The sequence below is a fragment of the Capra hircus genome, assembly GCF_001704415.2.
Source record: "Capra hircus breed San Clemente chromosome X unlocalized genomic scaffold, ASM170441v1, whole genome shotgun sequence".
In the NCBI taxonomy this organism is placed as follows: Eukaryota; Metazoa; Chordata; class Mammalia; order Artiodactyla; family Bovidae; genus Capra; species Capra hircus.
In genome coordinates, this window is record NW_017189516.1 from 62,218,200 (window position 1) to 62,244,413 (window position 26,214).

Consider the following 26,214-nt stretch of genomic DNA (forward strand, 5'->3'; position numbering starts at 1 on the left):
ACTGCAGCAGCTGGTGGTGGCTACGACTCTCTGCAGGGCTTGGGGAAATGCTAGGTGGTATTGGGAGCAAGCGTCACCCTATGTTCTGATGCGCCCCTGAATCAGTTACCGGGAGAGACAAATTATGCTGTCATTGACCCTACAAAGGCAATTCTCTGTTAGCTTACATGGGATTAGAAGCATAGCCAACAGGGCTATCTTTGTCAATGTACTGACGTTGTGCGCCTGCTCAGCTGCGTCCAGTGCTTTGCAGCTAGCCCTGTAGGCCACCAGGCTTCTCTGTCCTTTGTCTAGGCAAGAAGACTGGAGTTTGGGTTGCCAATTTCTCCTCCAGGGGATCTTCCTGACCCAGGGATCCAACCATCGTCTTCTGCATCGGCAGGCAGACTTCTTACCACTGAGCTACCTGAGAAGACCTTTATGATGTTGTTCTTGCTGTTCAGTCGCTCAGTCGTGTCCGACTCTTTGCAACCCCATGGACCGCAGCACGCCAGGCTTCCCTGTCCATCACCCACTCCCGGAGCTTGCTCAAACTCACGTCCGTCGAGCTGGTGATGCCATCCAACCATCTCATCCTCTGCCACCCCCTTCTCCTGCCTTCAATCTTTCCCAGCATCAAGGTCTTTTTCAAATGTTCTTCACATCAGGTGGCCCAAGTATCGGAGTTTCACCTTCGGCATCCGTCCTTCCCATGAATATTCAGGGACGATTGCCTTTATGATTGACTGGTTTCATCTCCTTGCAGTCCAAGGCACTGGCAAGAGTCTTCTCCAGCACCACAGTTTGAAGGCATCAATTCTTTGGTGCTCACCCTTTTTTATGGTCCAGCTCTCACATCCATACATGACTACTGGAAAGACCATAGCTGTGACTAGATGGACCTTTGTTGGCAACGTTAATGTCTCTGCTTTTTAATATGCTGTCTAGGCTGGTCATAGCTTTGACTAAATACAATTAATAGATAATTAGGATGATCAGGGTAACTAAGAAGCATGAAGCTGTGAGATGGAAATGTTGTTTTCTCTGAACGATCCTCTCCTGACGTGGCTTCACTTCACTTCTCGGGTTCCTTCCTGTCTGACTCCACGCTGCCTCCAGGAAAGTCATCCTTACTCTGCGTTGCCGCTGGTTGCTATGAGAACACGGTGGCCTCCCATCTGAAGCCCATCTCTGCCCTCATCGCAGCTCTGCTGTGAGACGGATTTCCTCCTCCAGTGTTTGTTCTCCACCACCTGGGATGCTTCCAAGGCTCTGCTTAACCGTCTTTTCCGATTAACAATAAATTGCGTTTTCCCAGCCCCCGCCCCTGCCCAGGGTGTTGCATGGGATGGAAATGATCTGAATAACTCCAACCAGTCCTCATTCTCAGCGAGCACAGCTGTGCTTTCGCGCACGTACACAAGAGCAGCATTACCGCGTGTGTTCAGTTGCATCGCACGTGTGAGTCTGGGTGGGGGGGGGGGGCGTCAAAGCCAACGTGCCCGCAGGTCGGAGGAAGGCTCTGCAGTCAGTGTCTGTGGTCGTCGCGTCCCCAGGAGGATAAGCATCACAGAGAACTGGTTGACCTGGGCAGCGGGCGCTCAGACAGCAGGCAATCGTTTCAAAGGGTAGCCCTCGGAGGGAACACAGGTCTCCCCGCTCTTGAGGTAGCTACGCCTGTGTATCTGCTGGTCTTCACTGGGCTGCAGAGAAGAAAGCCTGCATCTCGTTTGCTCTATGCAAAAGGCCATCGGTTGAACTTGCCAGGGGAGGTTGTCCTGGCTTTGTGATGGAGACTGACATCGCCCACTGGTCCAGGGGGTTCTTTCTATGGTCCAAGCCAGCGCAGAGCTCTAGAAAGGGGTCGGCCAGAACTTCTCCAGCGATGGGAGAGATGACCGTTACACTTCCCACCTGAACAGGGCTGTGAGCAGTGAGCGTCCAGAGGTGATGGACAGTGAATGACCAAGGAAACCAAGTTCTTCAGAAGGCTCTTTTTTTTATGATGCCCTTCACACTATCCCTATTCATTTTCTTTTCAATCGTTAAACTGTTTTATTTTGCACTGTTGTTCAGTCGCTAAGTTGTGTCCAACTCTTTGAAACCCCCGTGGACTGCAGCACGCCAGGCTTCCCTGTCCTTCACTATCTTTCAGAGGTTGTTCAAACTCACGTTCGCTGAGTCAGTGATGCCATCCAACCACCTCATCCTCAGCTGTCCCCTCCTCCCGCCTTCAATCTTTCCCAGCATCAGGGTCTTTTCCAATGAGTCAGCTCTTCACCTCAGGTGGCCAAAGGATTGGAGCATTTGGGGCATAGTCAGTTTATGCATTGGAGAAGGAAATGGCAACCCACTCCAGTGTTCTTGCCTGGAGAATCCCAGGGACAGGGGAGCCTCATGGGCTGCCGTCTATGGGGTCGCACAGAGTCAGATACGACTGAAGCGACTTCCCAGCAGCAGCAGCAGTTAACAATGTTGTGACTGTTTCAGGTGAAGAGTCAAGGGACTCAACAATATATATATAACATGTATCCATTCTCCCCTAAACCCTCCTTTCATCCAGGTTGCCACATAACATTGACCTACTCATTTTTTAAATCTCCCTTTGGCATTGGATTGGACAATCTATAAAGCTGAGGACACTAAATGGAAAATGATGCTTCTGTCTGCAGACACCTTTACATTATTCACAGACTCAAGTCCTCCTCACCATTCAAATTCAAACCTGGACATGCTGGGACTTTCCTGGTAGTCCAGTGGCTAAGATACCACACTCCCAATGCAGGGGGCCTGGGTTCGATTCCTGGACAGGGAACTAGATCATACATGCCACAACCAAAGACCCTGCACGCTACAAAAGAGTCTGCATGCCTTAACAAAAGGCCCTGCATGTTACAACTAAGACGTGGTGCAGTCAAATAAATACGTATTAAAAAAAAGTGGATACATTGACTACCAGCCCACGAAGCTCCTCTCTTATGTCCAAGTGACCTCCAGTTTGCTGCCTGCAGTTCCTGAAATGTCCATCTAACTCTGGGGTGACATGCTGACTTCATGGGGAGAGCTCAAGCTCTTAGAAGCAATTCAGTTCTGTCCGTAAGATCCTGAACAGCAAAGCCACAGGCAGAAGGGCTCTGTGGGGAATGTGAAGTCCAGGGTGAACATTTCAAATAGAAGATGAAATAGCAACAGTGATGTAAAAACCCACAAGATGGTCCAAACACCTGTCTCCTTTTCCATCATGGACTTTTTTTTTTTTTTCCCATCCATGACTTTTCTACTCAATATAATGTGGGTAAATGTACATTTTAAGCAAACATGCTTCACCCATCTGTGAAAGGGAGAGTAATAATAATAGCAATAGTAGTAATAAAGACAATAATCGCAGCTAGCATTTACTGAGTACTTGTTGCATACCCGGCACTGTGCTGACTCTTCTAAGTATGCAACTTCATTTCATCTGATAATTCAACTCATTCAAGCAGGTGTTAACACATCACATAGGAGGATTTTTTTTTTTTAACGTTTTTACTGAATTTGTTACACTGTTGCTTCTGTCTAAAGGATTGGTTTTTTGGCCTCAAAGTCTGTCTGATCCTAGCTCCCTGACCAGGCATTGAACCCCCACCCGGGGCATTAGAAGGCAAAAATCTTAACCACTGAAACCCCTCAGGGGAAGTCCAAAGGCATGGGAATTATTGCTTTTGACTTTCTGACAACCGCTAATTGGGTGTCACGACTCAAGAGCAACAAGTATTCAAATCTGCTCCTCACCCCTAATTTTGATCTCACCTTTCAAATATAGACACTGGTCCTCCGTGGAATACCATTTAAACGTTGCTTTAATTCCATCTCTCAAATCCTAATTTGTCTTTTCTTGCTATGCCTAGATATATTTAACTAGCAGATGAAATGTGCTAATCGGAAGAGGCTGAGGGAGAAGGCAGTGATATACAAAACACCCCTGAGATACCCAACATGGACATCCTATTGTTTTCTGCATCTGTTTAATTTTTCCTTTCCTTTTTTTTTTTTTTTTTTTAGCTGGCGGATAATTGCTTTACAGTGGTGTTGTACAGGTTTCGGCTGCACAACAAAGTGAATGCGCCATATATAGTCACATCCCCCCTCCCTTGTTAGTCTCCCCCCGACGCCCCCATCCCAACTCTCCAGGTCATCACAGAGCGCCGAGCGGAGCTCCCGTGCTGTACAGCAGCTTCCACCCAGCTCCCTGTCTTACGCACGGTCGTGTCCAGAGGTCAGGGCTACTCTCTCGAATCGTCCCACCCTCTCCTTCCCCCGCCATATCCACAGTCTGTGTCCCACATCTCTTGTCTCTGTCCTGCCCTGGAAATAGGCTCATCAGTATCATTTCCCTAAATTCCACATACGTGTGTGTGTGTGAGTTAACATACAGTATTTGCTCTTCTCTTGCGGACGTCTCTCACTCTGTACGACAGACTCTAGACCCATCCACATCCCTACAATGGACTCAAATCCTTTCCCTTTACATGGCTGAGTCATATTCCACTCTCTGTACATACCACGACTTCTTTACCCATTCATCTCTCCATGGACATGAAGGTCGCCTCCATGTCCTGGATACTGAAAAGAATACAGCTCTAGAGGGTGTGAGACAAAGTCAAGAATGCAGGGATGGATGAACTCCTATGATACGGGAGCGGGAGGAAGATCGTTGGAGGCCATTGGCCCAAAGAGTCTTGTCTTCTAGATAAGCCGCAGCTGGAGAGGAGACAACGTCTACTTTCTCAACTAATTCAACAAACTATAAACCTTTTTCTGGCTTCAGAGAAGCAGTGTAGCCTAGTGGTGCCTGGGCAGTCTTACACAAATCACTGAGCCTCTCCAAACCTCACTTCCTCACCCATAGGATGATAAAAAATCTCTTAGAACACCATTGTGAGATCGCCACTAAACTATCCAGGTGAGGTGTTAGATAAGTGGGTGCTGCTGCTGCCAAGTCACTTCAGTCGTGTCCAACTCGGTGTGAACCCATAGACGGCAGCCCACCAGGCTCCCCCGTCCCTGGGATTCTCCAGGCAAGAACGCTGGAGTGGGTTGCCATTGCCTTCTCCAATGTACGAAAGGGAAAAGTGAATGGGAAGTCACTCAGTCGTGTCTAGCATATACCAATTTTAGACTTTAGCTATTGTGAGTCAATAAACATTTACTATTCTTCTTGTGATAGCTGTTGCGGTTCTGCAGCCAGAAACTTTATTAATCCTGTTTGACTCAACTGGGCAACTTGATTCCTTGATAATTTATGGTGTTATCTTCTTTAGGGAAATGATTTTGTGGAAGAGTGTGAAAACATATTCATTTTAATTTGAGATGTAAATTCAAGGTAAAATAATATCCATCCTGGGCTCAAGAACATAAAAATTAAGCTTCGGGCTTTGAAAAAAAAAAATGGTAACGCGATTACAGAGTTTATGAAACCCAGAGGTTAACGATTTATAGGACAAATTAATTTGGAGAATGAAAATCAATATTCTACATAGTGAATTTCTAACTACACCTTATGGCCGAAAGTCTGGATGAACAGACTTCAACTGTTCCTGTCCCAGGGCTCTCTCCCCGTCCTAACTGCCTGACTCTGTACTGTCAGCATGTCTAACCTGAGGCTGCAAAAACTGATCTTTCTGCAGAAGATTACTTACTATCTTGTCACAAATACTGGAAACTCACACAGGAAGGGAAGATAATCTGAAAACGTTTAAATTTTGTATATAAAACTTATGTTTTACATATATATATTATATACGTGCTTGCTTGCATGCATGCTAAGTCGCTTCAGTCGTGTCCGACTCTTTGCGACCCTATCGACTGTAGCCCACCAGGCTCCTCTGTCTATGGGATTCTCCAGGCAGGACTACTGGAGTGGGTTGCCATTCCCTTCTCCATGGGATCTTTCTGACCTGGAGATCGAACCCATGTCTCTTACACCTTCTGCATTGGCAGGCAGGTTCTTTATCACTCGTGCCACCTGGGAAGCATGTATATCTCCAGTGGTCATGTATGGATGTGAGGGCTGGACTATAAAGAAAGCTGAGGCCAAAAATGGATGCTTTTGAACTGTGGTGTTGGAGAAGACTCTTGAGAGTCCCTTGGACTGCAAGGAGATCCAACCAGTCCATTCTAAGGGAGATCAGTCCTCGGTGTTCTTTGGAAGGAATGATGCTAAAGCTAAAACTCCAATACCGTGGCCACCTCATGTGAAGAGCTGACTCATTGGAAAAGACCCTGATGCTGGGAAAGATTGAAGGCAGGAAGAGAAGGGGACGACAGAGGGTGAGATGGTTGGATGTCATCACAAACTCGATGGACATGAGTTTGGGTGGATTCCGGGAGTTGGTGATGACAGGGAGGCCTGGTGTGGGGTTGCAGAGTCAGACATGACTAAGCGACTGAACTGAACTGATATGTGTTTTATATATATATATACACACACACATACATATATATGTATACATGTAAATGTAAGCAGGTACATTTTGCTACCCTATTATTTGATTTTCTGATACCTAATTTATATGAAGCTTTCCAGACGTGAACATCTCAGAGACACATAAAATCAAGAATAGATTAATAAGAGAAAAATTGCACTTTGGCAGATAAAGATTCATTTGCAAGAGCAAAGCACTGAAAATTAATGCCATTGATAGAGATGGCCAAGAGGCGTATGAAAAGGTGCTCAACATCACTAATTATTAGAGAAGCACAGATCGAAACTCTTAACGACGTATCACCTCACACTGGTCAGAATGGCCACCGTCAGGAAGTCCACAGATAATAAATGCTGGAGGCAGTGTGGAGTGGAGAACACTCCCACACTGCTGGTGGAAATGTAAATTGGTACAGTCACCATGAAGAACAATATGGTTGTTCCTTAAAGAACTTAACATACAGCTGCTGCTTGACCCAGCAACCCCACTGCTGGGGGGATGTATCTAGAGAAAACCACAATCTGAAAAGATACATACCCCCCAGTGGTCATTTTTGTTTGTTTGTTTAGTGGCTCCATCGTGTCCGACTCTTTGCGACCCCACAGACTGTAGCCCGCCAGGCTCCTCTGTCCCTGAATTTTCTAGGCAAGAAGCAGTATTTACAATAGCTAGGACATGTGTGCTAAGTCACTTCGGTCGTGTCCAACTCTGTGCGACCCTACGGACTGTAGGCCCCCGCCCCCCTCCCCTGCCCCCGCCAGGGCTCCTCTGTCCATGGGATGCTCCAGGCAAGAATACTGGAGTGGGTTGCCACGCCCTCCTCCAGGGGATCTTCCCGACCCAGGGATCAAACCCACGTCTCCCGAGTCTCTTGCACTGCCAAGCAGGTTCTTTACCACTAGCTGGGACACGGAAGCTACCCAAAAGTCCATCGACAGATAAGCCGGCAAACAAGAGGTGGTACATATATACACAGCAGGATGTCACTCGGCCATAAAAAGAAAAAAAAAAACTGAAATAATGCCATTTGCAGCAACATGGATGGCCCTAGAGATTCTCACACTAGCTAAGTCAGACAAATGTCATATGATATCCCTTATATGTGAGGTCAGACAAAGACAAATATCGTACGATATCGCTTTTACAAGAAATCTACAAACATGACACAAATGAACATGCCTAGGAAACAGAAAGAGACTCACTGAAACAGAGAACAGACTTCTGGTTGCCAAGGGGGAGGGGGGTCGGGGGGAGGAATGGACTGGGCGTTTGGGATTGGCAGAGGCAAAGTATTTCCCATAAGATGGATACACAAGAAGGCCCTCGTGTACAACCCAGGGAATTGTATTCAATATCCTGTGACAAACCATAATGGGAAAAGACACGAAAAAGAATATGTGTATATATATACGTATATATATACATGCAAGTCATCACTGCTGTACAGCAGAAATTAACCCAACACTGTAAATCAACCATACTTCAATAAAAAAAAATAAATCAGGAGAGAGTCAAATAAAATGTATGGAGATGGAGTTTATGGAAATAGGTTTCTTGATGACCTGGCTTGGCCCATTCTTCTACTGCTTGGGAGCAAAGAAAATGTCTCAGAGAGTCAGTCCCCTGTAAAGAGACTTTCCTTCCCAAATGCATGATTTGTCATTCTGTGCATGCACGCTCAGGGGCACACACACACACACACACACAAATGCAGGTGAGTGCACTCTACCCTGGAGTCATCACCACCCACAACACCTGTGTTGGTCGCAACTGCATGTATATGGCCCTGCTCCCAGGTTCCCTCTCCTTCATCGCAATCGAAGCGACCGCCCCCTCCTTGATCAGCGATGCCTGGCACAGCCTGGCTCCTGAGTGCAATAACTATTTTTTTTTTTTTGCACACAAGCATTGCCATGTTGGGTGAGGCATCCGAAGAGCAGAAACATCGACTCTATCGGCACCCAGAGGTACTCCCTCTCTTCCAAAGTTGACAGCAATGCCCTTTCTGGAACTCTCCTCTCTACCCTCCACCCAGCCCCCGCATCCTGCCCTTGGCTTAATTACAAAGCAACACCAAGCAAAACGCAAAGGCCACGTTGTTGAGACAAGGAAAAATGACTTTTCTCAAAGTCAGTGCTCGATGCTTCCGAGATCGTCAGAGACGCTTATTTCTCGTAGCTTTCTCTCTTCCGAGCGCACGGCTTATTTATGTGCTGAAAATCAGATGCATAAACGCGTAAATAAGGTGGTTGTTACCGATGACATTTGGCAGGCGGGCAACGGGGTGTCGACGGAGGTAGCTGACGGGCAATTCTGCTTTCAAATGATCAAACTTAAAAGGCTTAAAATGCCGTAACGCTGTCATTTTCTCACTCTTCTGGCTATTGTCTTACTTCCGAGTGGAAAAAATATATATATATTATGACAGCAGTGTTCCTTCCCTAACGGTTCTGTGCGAACTGCAAATGTAGATGTGCTGCCCAAATCACAGTCTGTCACGGCCGACTCCAAGAAGAGTGTGCAGTTGAATGCCACTGAGTGATCGTTTTAAAATGGAAGTAATTGATAAAATCACCAAACGTCTCCTTAGAGTTGACGGCTGGATCTGATGTTAGTGACCTTAATCAATGGAATTTCGTGTAAAGTGCAGCAAGCACTCGACAAACTCCAGAAACAACAGGGTTTTATTTTGTTTGAGTTTTCTGCATCACTCATATCTGGGGTACCTGACGGACAAGATCCATTTCGGATGGAGAAGGGTTTGTTTATGGGAGTAAGCTACTTGAAGACCTCACCTCTCTTTTCTTCTACTGCTTGGGGGCAAATAAAGTGACTTACACAGTCCTCTGTAAAGAGACTTTGCTCCCAAATGCTTCCATGCTAACTGAAGAGAGTCAGGGGCTTCTCTGGGGGTGCAGTGGTCAAGACTCTCTGCACTTCCAACGCCAGGGGTACCAGCTCAAAGTCTGGTTGGAGAACTAAGATCCCACATGCCGTGAGGTGTGATCAAAAATGATTGCTGTTCAGGAGCTCAGTCGTGTCTGACTCTTTTTGACCCCATGGACTGCATCACGCCAGGCTTCCCTGTCCCTGTCTATCTGAGCGGGCACATATACGTGTGTGTGTGTATGTGTGTCTGGCTGTGCATGTACAACTGAGTCACTTTGCTTTATAGCAGAAATTAACACAACATTGTAATGTTGTGGTGATCGGCTATGTGGTGGTTTAGTGGCTAAGTTGTGTCCAACGCTTGCGACTTCATAGACTGTATGTAGCCAATCTGTCCATGGGATTCTCCGGGCAAGAATACTGGAGTGGGTTGCCATTTCCTTCCACTTCAACAAAATTAAAATAAATAAACGTATCCTCCAGTAACAATATCCCATTTATTATTTTCCAGAAGCCTTGCATTTGGAAATCTCACAGTAAGCTCTCCCAAATGTCCTAACGGCACATTTTCTTAAGTTTCTTTCGCACACGTCCTGAAGCTTAGTCTCTGTGTTTGGAAACAGGGCAGGGGATCTTTCTTTAATCCTGTCTCTTTATTCGATATATTTGACAGCTGTGGAAAAGAAAACTGGACATAGATGGGTCTGTATTAGTCATTTTGTTACTGGGCACAGGTTGTCATCGCTTCCTAAATGTTTTCTTGAAGTTCTGAAACCTCGTTATGCATCTTGCAATTTGGGTAAACAGTGGTCTGTAATGGAAAACAGCTTCATCTCTCTCCTGTCTCCTGCTTGAATAAAAAGCCTGCTCATTAGGGCGGAGGTTTCTGCAATGCTAGAGCCTGTCAAAAGGGCCAGCGAGGATGCTTTCTGCAGCCTCCGTTTCCTGATTATCTGGGTAACCAGAGATTACGGCGATTGCACCAGAGGTCACATTCTATCTGTCACAGAGCTAAGCTGCCATCCCGAGCATATATCCAAGATTTGATACTCCGGAATCAACTGATGCATTTCTTTAAAAAAAAAATTCAGTTTCCACTTTGGATATTTAGAATCCCAGGGAACTTACTGAATTAAAAGCAAATTTTTACAAACTCAGGCATTTTTTTTTTAAGGTGTGTTACTAAGGACACCCTGGAAGAGAAACTTAATGCAAAAGGACAAGTGTAAACACATACCTCTCTCTCTTCCCACCAGAGAACTGAAAAGTCTTTCGAAAATTCCAAAGGGGAATTTTTCAATAAAGGAAACTACCAGTGAGGAAATGAGGTCCGATTTGTTGCTTGAGTTGAGTTTTAATGACCATGTCGTTGATGGCTCGAGAGACAGAAAGAAAGAGTGTTTGCTGAAGATTTAAAATATGTTTTGTAAGCTAATCTTAGAGGTATGATTAGCAGAGGAGAACTCGTGAAAAATTCAGCCACTGTAGTTTCTTACTACAGGAGGATGGGGCTTGTGAAATCCTCTGACTCCACTTGATAAATAATAGGTTTTTGTTTGTTTGTTTAATTAAAAAAAAACGAAAGAAAACTGTCTGACCTCTTTACGAATCAATCTGTGCATGCATGCTAAGTCACCTCAGCCGTGCCTGACTCTTTGCGACCCCATGGACTGTAGCCTGCCGGGCTCCTCTGTCCATGGGATTCTGTAGGCAAGAATACTGGAGTGGGTTGCCATGCCCTTCTCCACGGGATCTTCCCGACCCAGGGATTGAATCCGTGTCTCTTACGTCTCCAGCATTGTCAGGTGGGTTCTCTACCACTAGCGCCACCTGGGAAGCCCTAGGAATCAACACAGTAACTTTCAGAAAAAAGATGCCTTCTTTCAGTATAAACTACCACGCACAAAGTTAAGTTATAAAGATTGGTATATCGTACATCACGGGGAATGTATGAAATAGTTTATAATAACTGTAAGTGGAGTATAACCTTTCAAAGCTGTGAATGATGACTACCTGGTACACTTGGAACTGACACTGTATATCAACTACATTCCAATACATTAAATTAAAAAATTTTTTTTAGAAATAGAGTTACCCTCTTTCACCCATCCCAGCAACATTTTATCCATTTCTTCCTCCACCAAAGCTTTGCTGCTGGGGGATTAACTGGGGTTGAAAATCAGACCACAGCTGCCCAAAGGCTTCCTCGGAAAGTGCGTGTCCTGCTGAAACGCTGAGGCAGGCCACTGGCCACATATGGGGACTTGTCCCTTTCTAAAAGCTCTCCAGACTCATCTGCGCCTCCTTCCAGATATACATTCATTCCTCCTTCCTCTGGGTTATTTCAGAATCACTTGGAAGAATCTTAACTCCCTTGCTGCTGTTCCTCAGCGGCTCAGTCATGTCCAACTCTTTGCGACCCCATGGACTGCAGCACGCCGGGCCTCCCTGTCTATCACCAACTCCCGGAGCATGCTCAGATTCACGTCCATCGAGTCGGCGATGCCATCTAACCATCTCATCCTCTGTCGTCCCCTTCTCCTCCCACGTTCAATCTTTCCCAGCATCAGGGTCTTTTCAAGTCAGTCAGCTCTTCGCATCAGGTGGCCAAAGTATTGGAGCTTCAGCTTCAGCATCAGTCCTTCCAATGAATATTCAGGACTGGTCTCCTTTAGAATGGACTGGTTGGATCTCCTTGCAGTCCAAGCGACCCTCAAGAGTCTTTACCACAGTTTGAAAGCATCGATTCTTCCAGGCTCAGCCTTCTTTATGGTCCAACTCTCACATCCGTACATGACTACTGGAAAAACCACAGCTTAAGACGGTACAGACCTTAACTCCCTTAGGAACTCCTACATTCCCTTAAGCCAAGGTCTTATCCTACATTAGGCACACAATGGCATGTATTAAAGGTGATGCCCCTTTCCCTGTGACTTGCTGTGGACTGCACACCATTCTGACGGAAAAGGAACACCGCCCTGACCCTTGACATCACAAAGGGAGGGGACATGTGTGAAGGCGAGAGCAGGTGCAGGGCACGCCCTTTGCAGGCAGTGACTGTGATCAGCAGAACGCTGCCCACCTCTCAAACTGCACGGTGGAGTTAGAGTTTCAGGATTTCGGCCACCCTGTGGACTTCTACTGCCAGCTGGCTCACGTGTGGGCTTCCCCGGGGGGTTAGTGCTACAGGACCCACCTGCTGTAAGAGATATGGGTTCCATCCCCAGGGCGGGAAGATCCCCTGGAGGAGGGCATGGCAGTCCACTCCAGGATTCTCGCCTGGAGAATCCCATGGACAGAGGAGCCTGGTGGGCTACAGTCCATGGGGTCGCAAAGAGTCCGACAAAGATTTAGCGACTAAACCTGTTGTGTAGAGCTTACATTGTATCTCTGTGGGCCATCCTTTCTGTGGCATAATAACAATACAAGCAACAGCGATCACACAGCTGAGAATAAAGCGGTCCCAGCTCCACAATGTGGGGTGAGATAGGCTGTGGCGGACAATTAAATAAGAAAGGATCCTTTATGAATATGCTTTTACAGGTATGGAGAGACCCACAGTGGGGAGAGTTATGCTCTGGATAGCTATGCCGTCTCCAAACATTTAGAAAGAAAACGCCCTCAACTTCAGAGCATTTTAGAGTCTAAAGGACAGGGCTACGGCCTGTCTGCCTGATGGCTTCTAGCTCAGTCTCCCATGGTCCTTGAGGTGTTTCTTTTAAGTCGATACCTCTGGGTCACTTTATTACACTTTCAGCCAGAGTCCCCTTCTTGGTGACAGAGAAAGGGTCCTCCTGGAAAGAAGCCATGTTCTTCAAAATGCTCAGAGGTATTGAGTTTGTAAAACAGCAGAAACATCCTGAGCCATGGATGTAATGGCTTAAGGGGAGGATTTTATTTTGGGGAAAAAAAAAAAAAAGAACACAGCCACCTCTTAATATGATACCGGGGTCTACTGTAGATCTCAAAGATTCAAAAAAATGCTCTGTTTTACTCACGACAGATGAGTAGCAGAAACACATTGGAAGTCAGATTTGTTTTTAATGAGTGAGGGAAGGAAGACGTGCTGATCTAATTAAATAAAATGTAATCAATACGTGTGATCATACTAGCAAAAGCCTGCTTGCCAGCCAAGACACGTCAGAGAGCTGGATACAAAACTGGTTACCTTAATATACAACACTCATTAAAGAGAGAAAATATTCTACTGATTCACACTATGGAGGACTATTCTACTGATTTACACTACTAAGGTGTGGAAAATGTAAGCTAATTTACATGCAACATTTTAAGAAGCAGAAATGAAAGAAGGCGGGCTTGTACGAGCTGTATGCCAAAGCCCTGAGTATAATGAATCCTTCTTACTGATCTCATTAGGCAGAATGTTCTGGCCGCCTTTGTTTTTCCGAGTACGTGTTCATCATTTGACTGACTAGTGTGGCATTACAGAGAAGGTTAGAAAGAAACTCAGAAGTGGCTTCATGTGAACTCATCAGTCACAGAGATTTAAGACATCTGTCAAAATCATGCAGATAGTTAGGGAAACAGCTAGAAGCCAAAACAGGGCTGTAGTCACCTTGTCCAAAAGACGATGCTCCTCCCAAGGTTTAAATGAAACGAAACAGAAGTTGTTCTTGTCTTCACCACGGTCGGTGATCCTTGTCAGGTTCAATGTGCTCTTAACACAAACCAACAAACAAAACTCTACGGCCACGTTCAAGGATCTCCTAAACACCTCGCTGAGAAAAACGCTGAGTTCAGGGAACCGCAAGGGAAGGAAGTACGAGAGAAGGGGTTAAAAAAAAAAAGGAAATCCAGCAAAAATCTTGAGCAACCTGTTGACGGTGCCATTGACTCACTTTTGTCCAATTTTGTACAGAGGGGGCCAACGACCTTAGCACCAGAGACATCGCTGGAGCACACAGGAAGTGAATGGGAAGTTCAGAACTCACGGATTTTTCCATCCCTCTGTTTTACCCAAACACTCTGCTTTCCCTGCACTCTGCAAAAAAAAAAAAAAAAACCCTGAGGCTGAGAAGCCATGCAAGAGAAAGCACAGGCGTGCACACTCAGCTGTGTCCCTGAGTTGTGCCCAACTCTGCAACCCTTTGGACTGCAGCCCGCCAGGCTCCTCTGCCTGGGATTTCCCAGGCAAGAATACTGGAGTGGGTTGCCATTTCCCCCTCCAGGAGGTCTTCCCGCTCTAGGGATCAAACACGTCTCCTATGTCTGCTTGCACTGCAGGCAGATTCTTCACCCGCTGAGCCATCAGGAAAGTCGCAAGAGAAAGCGCAGTCACCATGATTTCACGTGGATGTGCAATGCGCAGTTTACAGAGTAACACCTCAGGGACTTCCCTGGTGCTCCAGTGCTAAAGAATCTGCCTTCCGATGTGGGGGACACACAGGTCTCGATCCCCGCTTGGGGAACTAAGACCCCACATGCCGAGGAGCCACTGAGGCCGCTCATCGCAACTATTGAGTCCCTACATCCACTAGAAAATCCAAGCACTACAACAACAACAACAAAAAAATACCAGATGACACTCAGAAAAAAAATCCCAGATGATACAACTGAGATCCCAAGTGTTACAAGTGAGACCCGACGCAGCCAAGTGAAATACACATTAAAAAAATATCTTCTAGAAAGGAAAAAATTCACTAAGAAGTCTTTCGGGTTCCTCCGACAAACATGCCACGTCTCTCAGGAAATAGGGTAACCTGCTTAGGGAGGACGGACGCAGAGAGCAAGGGAACCCCCCCCCCCCAACCGCCATCCTCGCAGACGCAGCAAGAAGCACTCAAGCTGGAGGAGAAGGAGACACAGTGAGCGTTAACAGGATCCAGAGAAGAAGAGGACCTCAAGGTTCCTGCAGCGAGACTGTCCATAACCGTCGGGCGAGTCTTCTGTCTCCCAAACCTGCCCTGCACCCAACTGTGCTAGAGACAAGGGGCTGCTCAGATTCTACCGCTAAAAGAGTCAGTGGTGGGAATCCCCAGGCAGTCCAGGGATTAAGAATCTGCCTTCCCGCGCAGGGGACTCAGGTTCAATCCCTGGCCGGGGAATTAAGATGCCACGTGCCACGGGGCAACGAAGCAGGCATGCAGCAACTGCTGACCCCAAGCTCTACACTCCTTGCTCTGAAAGGTTACTGAAGGCACCCCAATGAGAAGCCCGAGACCCTCAGTTAGGGAGTAGCCCTCACTTGCCCAAACTAGAGAAAGCCCACGCACAGCAATGAGCACCCAGAGCAGCCAAAAATTAAAATAAATACGTAAAGAAAGCATAACAGGAGGAAAGAATAAATGCTTGACTCTTTTCCTTGCATTTATCTCTTTGATCAGCAGCTCACGGACCCAGACTCCCTGGCGCTGTAATCCACTGGTAACCTCAACCGCATCTGTGGTTACGATGCTTATTATACGCTGCTTACCTGTTGTTTGATCCCTGAGTTGGGAAGATCCCCTGTAGGAGGAAATGGCTACCCACTCCAGTATTCTTGCCTGGGGAATCCCATGGGCAGAGGAGCCTGGCGGGCTACAGTCCACAGAGTCACCACGACTGAGCGACTAACACTTTCACTTTACCCGCCACGCTTAGCGTTTGTCTGGTGACTTTTCTTTGGAACACAAACAAAAACAAACAAACAACAACAACAACAACAAAAAACCCAGCACGTGCTGTCTCTAATGGTGTCAGACACACAAGCAGAAACTCAGAAGAAATAAGCTAGGAGGCAGGAAAAGTTGCAGCCACTCGTAAAGTTCAGACTGAAGACTGTGGTTGCTTAGTTGCTAAGTCATGCCTGACTGTTAGTGACTTCATGGGCTGTAGCCCGCCAGGCTCCTCCGTCCATGGGATTCCCTAGGCAAGAATACTGGAGCAGGTTGCCATTCCCTTCTCCAGGGGATCTTCCCCACCCAGCAACCGATCCTGCGTCTCTGGCATTGGCAGGCAGATTCTTAACCACAGAGCCACCCGGGAAACCCACAGACGGAAGATACAGGGACGCATACCGACGCTCCAATCCATCTCCTCAGCGGCATCCCCGTAGGAGCCGTGTTGACTTTTGCCGGCAAAGTCCTTCGAAGAGAAGAGAGCCGTGTGCACATGCAGGTAAGACAGGACAAGCAGGAAAGGGGTCTCAGCATTCCTGAAAAGAAAAATCCAAGGGCAAAATAAGCATGTTGGACGCCGTTTGTTATTCCTGTTTAATTCTGAAAGTGAAAACGCTTATTCCCTTGGTTAAAAAAAAAAAAAAAAAAGAGGAGAGAAATATCCAGCTTGCAAAAATAAAATCAAACTGTGAGGATTTTCCCCCTTGGTTAAAAAAAAAGAAGGGAAATATCCAGCTTGCAAAAATAAAATCAAACTGTGAGGATTTTCCCCTTTGGTTAAAAAAAAGAAGGGAAATAAATAAAATCAAACTGTGAGGATTTCCCCCCTGGGAATACAGGTGTCATCAGTGGAACCCGGGGAATGTAGGCTGGACGGATTGGTCATCCTGCCCTTCTCACTTCCTCGGGTGTGATGGACAGCTTGCTCTTCTGGACGAACAAAGATCCCCTGGACAAGGGAAAGGCAACCCACTCCAGGATTCTTGCCTGGAGCATCCCATGGACAGAGGGGCCTGGCAGGCTACAGTCCATGGGGTTGCAAGAGTCAGACACGATTGAGCGACTAAATCACCCACTCCAGTATTCTGGCCTAGAGAATTCCATGGACTGTAGAGTCCATGGGGCTGCAAAGAGTCAGACACAACTGAGCAATCTGCACTTTTTTTTAAGAAACTATGCTCAGATGTCCTTCCAGAGAGATGGCAGGAAAAGACCCTCACAGTCCCATCTCTCTTCCTCTCTATGACCTTGAAAACTGAAGGAACACTTGAGCAGGCTGGCAGGAGGGAGATCTCCCCATAGCAGCTTCACTGCATTTTTTTTCCTGTTAGCGAAAGCACTTTAGTAAACAATTTGGAAAATTTACTGCGTCCAGCCTCTCAGGCTGTGTGAAGAGACAGAACTTTTTGTCTGCTCCACGCCTTCTCTCTATTTGTTACAAATACAGAAGGCAGCTCTCTGCACCTTGCCAGCAATCCGTGATCATGCCAATCTCAGAATCGCAAAGATTTATATCCTGTCCTCCCCTGGGAGTGAAATCCAGGCAGGAAGACAGCTCCAATGTAATTCTCCTGCCTGTCAAGAAGGTCTTGCATAGTATATTCCTCTTCTGAGAAAGAAAGGTCAATCCTGTCCGACTCTTTGCCCGCCAGACTCCTCTGTCCATGGGATTCTCCAGGCAAGAATACTGGAGCAGGTTGCCATTACTTCTCCAGGGGATCTTCCTGACCTCGGGATGAAACTCAAGTCTCCTGCACTGCAGGCAGATTCCTTACCTGCTGAGTCATCCAGCTGAAATTTGTTGACATAGTTACTAAGTCATATCAGACTCTTTCAACCCCAAGGACTGTAGCCCTCCAGGCTCTTCCGTCCATGGGATGCTCCAGGCAAGAATACTGGAGTGGGTTGGCATTCCCTTCTCCAGGGGATCTTCCTGATCCCAGGATTGTACCTGGGTCTCCCGCATTACAGGCAGTTTCTTTACCTTCTGAGCCATCAAGCAGAGCCTCTTCTTCTGACAATCTGAGCTTTCCCTGAGCGTTCCTACTTGCGTCAGCATCAGGAATAATCGAATGCAAATACACATGTCTATGGATGGCTTCCGAAGGCCCTCGGAAGCTGGCAATTGGACTAAGGTATAAACCAAGAGATGGTGAAGGACAGGGAAGCCTGCTGTGCTGCAGTCCATGGGGTCGCAAAGAGTCAGACACAACTGAACGAGTGAACCACAACCATAAACCAGACAGCGATAACAACAGCCAGCCAGCCGGAGTTCAGGTGACCCACACTCTGCACTCACAGATGGACACGTCCTGTTGTTCATTTCATCCGCCGGAGCCTCTCGCAAGTACTCTTGCCCACACGGCACCAGGCACTCAGAATATAAAGCCAGGATGGACCATGCCCTGCCATCCAGCCACCCAGACTTCAGAGGAGACCATTCAGAGTCGGCTGGTCTGAGCTGCTTAAAGTGCCGTGACCGAATGGATCAGAGGATGGATACAGACGAGGAGCGTGAGCGGCGGTCAGAACCCGCTCCTGGAGAGAGCGTTGCAAAGTTCCTGCCGTGCGTCAGTGTGTGTGGGTGCTTTCCACAGCTGTGTCAGGGTCTAAGCCACTATCCCTCCAGCCACACTATTCAGACACGGAAGGGGACGATGGTGGAGATACAACCTGAGCTCTTAAAAGCACGGCTTCATGGCACGTGGCCCCAGGCTCTTCATTCAAACACACTTCAGAATACACTTTTAATTTTTTAACAGATTTTTTTTGATGCGGATATAACTTTTAAAGTCTTTATTGACTTTGCTGCAATATTGCTTCTGATTTATGTTGTGTGGTTTTTTTTTTTTTTTTTTTGTCACGAGGCATGTGGGATATTACCTCCCTGACCAGGGACCACACCCTACAATATTGCTTCTCTTTTATATTGTGTGATTATTATCTTTTTTTTTTTTTTTTTGGTCATGAGGCATTTGGGATCTGACCTCCCTGACCAGAGATCACACCCCACACCTCTTGGCTTGGAAGGCAAAGTCTTAACCACTGGACCACTGGAAAAGTGTTGAGTTTTTAAAACCAAAAAATGATCTATATAGATTTTTACACTGAATGAAAGATATCACTAATGGGGCTTCCCAGTGGCACAGTGGAAAAGAATCCGCCTGCAATGCAGGAGACCTGAGTTCAATCCCCGTGTTTTTGCCTGGAAAATCCCACGGACAGAGGAGCCTGGTGGGCTGCAGTCCATGGGGTCACAGAGTCAGACACGACTGAGCCTTCTGGGAGACCCTAAAAGGACACTTTTATGAAACACAAGACATATCTGGAAATGAGCTTCAGTGAAAATGGTTAGTATACATTTTACTTCTCGTTATACACTTTACAGATATATATATATATAAAATCAATGAAAATGGTTAGCATGCATTTTACTTCTCATTATACACTTTAAAGATATATATATATAAAATCAATGAAAATGGTTAGCATGTATTTTACTTCTCATTATACACTTTAAATATATATATATAAAATCAATGAAAATGGTTAGTATGTATTTTACTTCTGACTATATATATATATCTTTAAAGTATATAGCGAGAAGTAAAATATATACTGTTTTCACTGAAGCTCATTTTCGGATATGTCTTGTGTTTCATAAAACATATATACAGAGACGGATATATAGATATTTGTATATATATAGATATATCTGAGATATTTATGTATCTGAGATTTCTGTCTCTCTGACGGATGATTTATGTCTCTCCATATATAGATATCTGTGCTGTGCTGTGCTAAGTTGCTTCACTTCTGTCCGACTGTTTGCAACCCCATGGACTATAGCCCACCAGGCTCCTCTGCCCATGGGATTCTCCAGGCTAGAATACTGGAGTGGGTTGCCATGCCCTCCTCCAGGGAATCTTCCCGACCCAGGGATTGAACCTGCAAACTCGTATGTCTGCTGCACTGGCAGGGAGGTTCTTTACCACGAGCACCACCTAGGAGGCCCTAAGGACTGTGCTATAGACATGAGCTTATCTAAGAATTCCCAGGTGTGTTCCCCTTTCGGGGACTGAAACCTGGCCTCACACATTTGGAGCAGGGGTGTTGAACTCCCTAACCTTCTTCCAAATAACCCATACTCAGACCTGGTTGGAAAGTCTGCAGTCAGGGCAGAAGCAGAGAAGGCAGCAAGCTTGTTACAGGCCACTTGGGAGAGCCCTCAGAGTTAGATGTGGGCTTTAATCCACTAGGTACTGTGTACTTGTGGGGCTGTGGATATCACTCTCAACTTCTGAGCCTCAGACTCCCCCACAAGAAGACACCTCAACCCTCATCTCCCAGGGTCCTTTTGTACCATGTAAGGCGGGGTGGGGGGTGGGGCGGGAACTCTCTGGTGGTCCACTGAGTAACACTCCGCATTTCCAATGCAGGGGGCCTGGGTTTGATCCCTGGTCAGGAAACTATATCCCACACGCTGACACTAAGAGTTTGCATGACTCAACTAAAAAGATCCATATGCCCCAACCAAAGATCGAAGATGCTACATGCCTCAGCTAAGACCTGGTTCAGCCAAAAATAAAAAATTAAAATTAAAAAAAAGAGGTAATGGGTATGAAATGTGCCCAAGAATATGTGTATATGCACAGTAACTGACGTGTTAACTAACCAGTATCTGCTAAAACCTGAACATGCCCCTAGGTGGGCACCCAACCTGGATCTATTTTATAAAGCACAGGACAGAGTCATGAGCAGGGAGAAAGCTACAATGAATTGAAGGACCCTTCCTTCAGGGCACAAAAGGAGAGTTAAGGATCTCTAAGAAATCTACAAGTCACTCCTGCCTGTCAGAGCAACGAGGATTGCTTGTTAGTTATAGTGTGTTTTGGGCTTACCTGGTGGCTCAGTGGTAGGGAGTCTGCCGGGGGCCAGCGTGAGGAACTCCGCCCAGGGCAAAGGTCATGAGGAAGGAGGCTTGGCATACGCAAAGGCGTGATGAAGCCTCAGGAAACCCCCTGTTCCCGAGCATCTAACCCCAAAACCAGAGTCTGTTTTATGCTCTCACCTACACCTCTGACTTTACGGGGGGCTCTCCCCCATAACCGTTTCTCTCGGAGAAGGAGTAAACGCGCAGCTCCAAGGCAATAAAAATTCCTGGGCGTGACAAGAGTGTTTCAGCTTACGGACTCCTCTGAAGGTTATCTAGCCCACCTGTATAGGTTCGTCCGGCCACATGTGACTGTTTCCCAACCTGAGAGGCATGAGATGTTTTAGACTTACTAAAGGCAAATTCTTTTGGGGAGTTAGAAATTATTAGTATAGTGGGTTGGTTAGGAATTATATTGGTGAAGGGTTTTTCATTTGTTGTGCCAATAATTGCTGCTAATTCCCTGCTCTGGGTGGGACAAGGATGTCTCAGGTCAAACCTCTCTGCTGACAGACTAGCTTGTGTGACAGGATTATCCATACTCCTGCCACTAGGCACATGATTGTTTACTACCTCTTAACCACAAACAGCACAGAGAGTTTTGGAGTATTTTGAGAGTCTTAATTAGCACAGGGCTTTTTCTTCTTGTTGAGTCAATGATTGCCGCCAGGCCTCCATATCCTTAGGCACCTGGGAATATATTAATCAATGTATTTGGACTATAGAAAAGGAAATATAGTAGTTTTTAAGGTTAGCAATACTAGACTTTTTGAGTTAATGGATTTTCTCTTTTGTAATAGATCACTGTACTTTGTTATAAATCCCTGTGTCCTTGCTATGTGAAAATGTAAATTTATCACTATCTTAAGACTAAATAGATCTTAAGGGGAACATTGGTGAAAGGATTTTCATTTGTTGGGCTGATGTTTGCTGCTAAATCTCCATATTCCCTGCCCTTATAATGAATATAACTAGCATATAGGAGAAATAAGCATTAACCTTTAAGCATATAGGAGAAATAAGTATTAACCTTTAAGATTAATCATGTTAACCTTGGGTTAAATAAATTCCTTTCTTGATTGTAACTCACTACACCCTCACCCTATAGGAATGTAACTTTATTTGGAGGGTGGTGCCTGGTTTAAGAAAAAACACCCTTGGAAAAATTAAGTTTTCGGTTATCAGAAAGAAAGGATCATAAAATCCCTAAGACCTTTTTATGTGAAGCACCTGATTTTGATAAAGGTCAGGACTTTATCCCGCGTGACTCTGTATTCATCCCTATATGTAACAAAAGGTATATAAACAAACCCAAAAATAAAGAAATTGGATCAGTTTCCGGAAAGACTGATTCCCCCATGTCGTTTCTTTCTTGCTCCCAGTTTTTCTGGCTGAATTCCCATCTGGAGCATGGATGCTATTCCACATAATCCAAGTTATTCAGCCTCTTTTTCTCCACTAATCTTCCTACTACACTATCCGTTTCTAATCTCTCTATATATCTGTAATTAAAGATGTATTTTTCCAAGGACGCCAACGCCGTCCCCACCTTCGAATTCCCTGGATCCATCGGGGCTGGACCCTGGCAGGAGTCCACTTGCCCAAGCAGGAGACCTAAGAGTTTGCAGCTTTGACTGAGTTTGATCCCTGGGTCAGGAAGCGGCCCTGGAGAAGCAAACGGTTAACCCACTCCAGTACTCCTCAGTACTTCTGTTACTGACTAGCCCTGAATCTACGCCTCATAAAGGCGGTTGCTGTTGTTTAGTCATGTCCTGTCCTTTGCGACCCCAGGGAATGCAGCCCACCACACTCCTCTGTCCATGGGATTCTCCAGGCAAGAATACTGGAGTGGGCTCCCATTTCCTTCTCCAGGGGATCTTCCCGACCCAGGGATTGAACCCAGGTCTCCCACATTGCAGGCAGATTCTTTACCATTGAGCCAACAAAGAAGCCCCATAACGGTGTTAAGAGCTGCATTTGTCAGGATACTCTGGTTAAAGAGATAACACATTTATGTGCCTTCAGATCCTTGAGAAAACTTTTTATAAATGTGGAAGCATCACCACTCATTACGGTTCTCTGGTCCCATATTAAAGTGATTCTGTCAAGATCCTTAAGTACAACAATTCAGCAAATCAGATATCTTCTCTAATAGAACTGTTACCCAAAAAATAGTTTTACCTAGATGCTTTTTTTTTTTAGATGCTTCTTTTTTAATGCAATGATAACTTTTATTGGGATATATCTTCACTAGACTTATTATGGTCATCATTTCGTGATGTATTTAAGTGGCAAATCACCATGTTGTATACCTGAAATTTAGCATAATATTGTCCATCAACTATATTTCAAATTTAATTTTAAAAGTTTTTAATGAGGACAGCTCAGAGAGAAAAAATTAATTAAAAAACAACAACAACAACAACAACAAAAAACATGAGTAAGCAGCTAACCTAGATGCTTTTTAAATCTTTCAGTCTTCAGATAATGCACGTGAGAAGTGCCTTAAGAAGGGTGCTGTGGTACACACATGATAGTATTTTAACTAATATTGACCGCTTATATATTGCTCCAACACGGGCAACAGGCATTTCCTGGGTTGCCCAAAAAGTTCATTTGGGTTTTTCGTTAAGATGTCACTTCACAGTCCATGGGATTCTCCAGGCCAGAATACTGGAGTGGGTAGCCTTTCCCTCCTCCAGGGGATCTTCCCAACCCAGGGACTGAACCCAGGTCTCCTGCATTGCAGGTAGAGTCTTTACCACTGGAGCCACCAGGGAAGCCCAAGAATACGGGAGTGGGTAGCCTCTCCCTTCTCCAGCGGGTATTCCTGACCCAGGAATCGAACTGGGGTCTCCTGCATTGCAGGCAGATTCTTTACCAACTGAACTCTCAGGGAAGCCTAAGATGTCACAGAAAACTCCAAGCGAACTTTTTGGCCAACCTGATGCATTGGAATCACCCCTTTGAAGACAAAACCCTTTAAAAATAACTCAGTAACCACAACCACCAACTATAATATTGCTAGAATATCCTAAACATCTAGTTCTGAAAGAAAATTGCAGAAACCTGAGTAAAATCAAGATAAACTGGTTGGACAGCCAAGTATTAGAGAAATGCAAATTCAGTCTGCAATGAGGTCCTAGCTGACACCAGTCAGAACAGCCAGCATCCGAAAGTCTACAAATAGGGACTTCCCTGGTGGTCTAGTGGTTAAGACTCTGCGCTTCCCACGCAGGAGGCCTGGGTTCGAGCCTCGGTCGGGAAACTTACATCCCACATGTCGTGCAGCATGGCAAAAAATTAAACAGACAACAAAAAGTCTACAGATAATAAATGCAGGAGAGGGTATGCAGAAAGACAACCCTCCTATACTGTTGGTGGCAATGTGAATTTGTGCAGCCACTATGGAGAACAATATGGAAATTCCTTAACTTAAAAATAAAACTATCACAAGATCCAGAAATCCCACTCCTGGGCATGGTTTTCTGGACAAACCCATCACTAGAAAAGATATATACACCTTAATCTTTTTAACAGTGCTATTCTGAAAAGCCAAGATATGGAAACGATGTAAAGGTCCACCAGCAGAGGAATTGGTAAAGAAAATGGAATATTACTGAGCCATGAAAAAGACGGAGATAATGCCATTAGTAGCAACATGGATGGAGCTACAGATGGTCACACATAGTGAAGTTAAGTCACACAGAGAAAGACAAATACCATATGATATCACTTGTGAAATCTAAAAAAAAAAAACCAGTGCAAGCGAACTTATTAACAGAACAGAAATAGCCTGATGGACATAGAAAACAAATGTATGACTGGTTACCAAAGGGGACAGTGGAGGGGGTAAAAATTAGGAGTTTGGGATTAACAGATACACACACTACTATATATGAAATAGATAATCAACAAGGACCTGCTGCCCACAGCACAGGTAATTATATTCAATTATAATAAACCTATAATGGAAAAGAATCTGGAAAGTATTATCTATCTGTATGTTATAGACAAAACTGAATCACTTTGCTGTACCCCTGAAACTAACATAACATTGTAAATCAATGCTGCTTCAATTTAAAAATAAATAAAAATTTAAAAGTTTAAAAAGATAAACTGTCTGAGATTCAATACCCTCGGGCTAATCAAATGTTTTTGGATCCCCTCTCAAGATCATACGCTGAGGAATCCATTAAAATTCCTTCTAATCGTATGAATATTCACATATCAAATAGTTTCAATCATCTGTGTCAAAATACCACCTGCTGCAAAAGACTGACTCGCCTTGGAAGTTGAGTGTCACTCCTGAACCCTGTCATTTGAAAGGGGCAGTGTATTATTCATCTCCCCCTGGCAGGTTTCTGAGAGATTTCTGGTGAGTGGAGACGGACATAAGAAGGTTTCGCTGTTTCAGCAAGATTTTCGAGCATGAGTCTGTTGTATTTTGGCTGAAACGTGTAGGTCTGACATCCACAGAGTACCATTCTACTTCAGAACAGCCTTTCTCTTATTTATAAAACAGTGAGGTTAACCCAGGAGGTTAACCTCAATAGTGTAAGGTTATACTTACACTACTATTACTTACTTAAAAGTGTAAGGTTATACTTAGTGTAAGGTTACACTTATTAAGTGTAACTTAATAGTGTGAGGTTAACTCCTTCCCAGGAGATAATAAGAGCTTTGTCAGCCACGCAGATTGGCACTCCTTGCTGAGTCACAATGTCAATTTAGTGTCACAACCAGATTATTTTTTGAGAAAATGAAAACGGAATCAGGTAGAAAGCATCAGAAGCAATCCCTGTGAGAAGTAATTCCTTTGGGGAAAGGTTTCAGCTAAACATCTGCGTGTGACCTCTTATCGGATGATGGTGTAAAGTGCACGTCTTCCAAAGTTCAAAAGCTTTTGCTGCCTTCTAGAAAAACGTAGCCAGGGAGTCGCAAAGAGTCAGATATGTGTGTTAGTCACCCAGTCGTGTCCAATTCTTTGCAACCCGGTGGACTGTAGCCCGCCAGGCTCCTCTGTCCATGGGATTCTCCAGGCACGAATACTGGAGTGGATGGCCATGCCCTCCTCCAGGGGAATCTTCCCTGAAAGAGTTGGACACAACTGAGCAACTAACACTTCCACGTTCTTTTTCAGGCAGCTTAACAAGAGGAGAAACCTGTAGAGGGCCTTCCCTGGAGGTCAGTGGTTAATAACTTGGTTGAAGTTACTTAGCACACACACACGCACGCACACAGGCACGCATGCACACACACACGAGCACTGTGAACACATCCCAGGTGGCTCAGTGGTAAAGAATCCACCCACCAACGCAAGAGACCC

General features: G+C 45.4%; 1 protein-coding gene across 2 annotated transcripts in view; it reads right to left on the reverse strand.

The window, feature by feature from the left end:
* Positions 1-26,214, reverse strand: part of STS (steroid sulfatase (microsomal), isozyme S) — a 157,548-nt gene that overhangs the window by 52,817 nt on the left and 78,517 nt on the right. For both annotated transcript variants that reach the window (XM_018043775.1, XM_018043774.1), the window contains exon 7: positions 16,352-16,488. In XM_018043775.1, the coding sequence (XP_017899264.1) occupies positions 16,352-16,488 (137 nt within the window). The remainder of the gene's footprint in view (positions 1-16,351; positions 16,489-26,214) is intronic.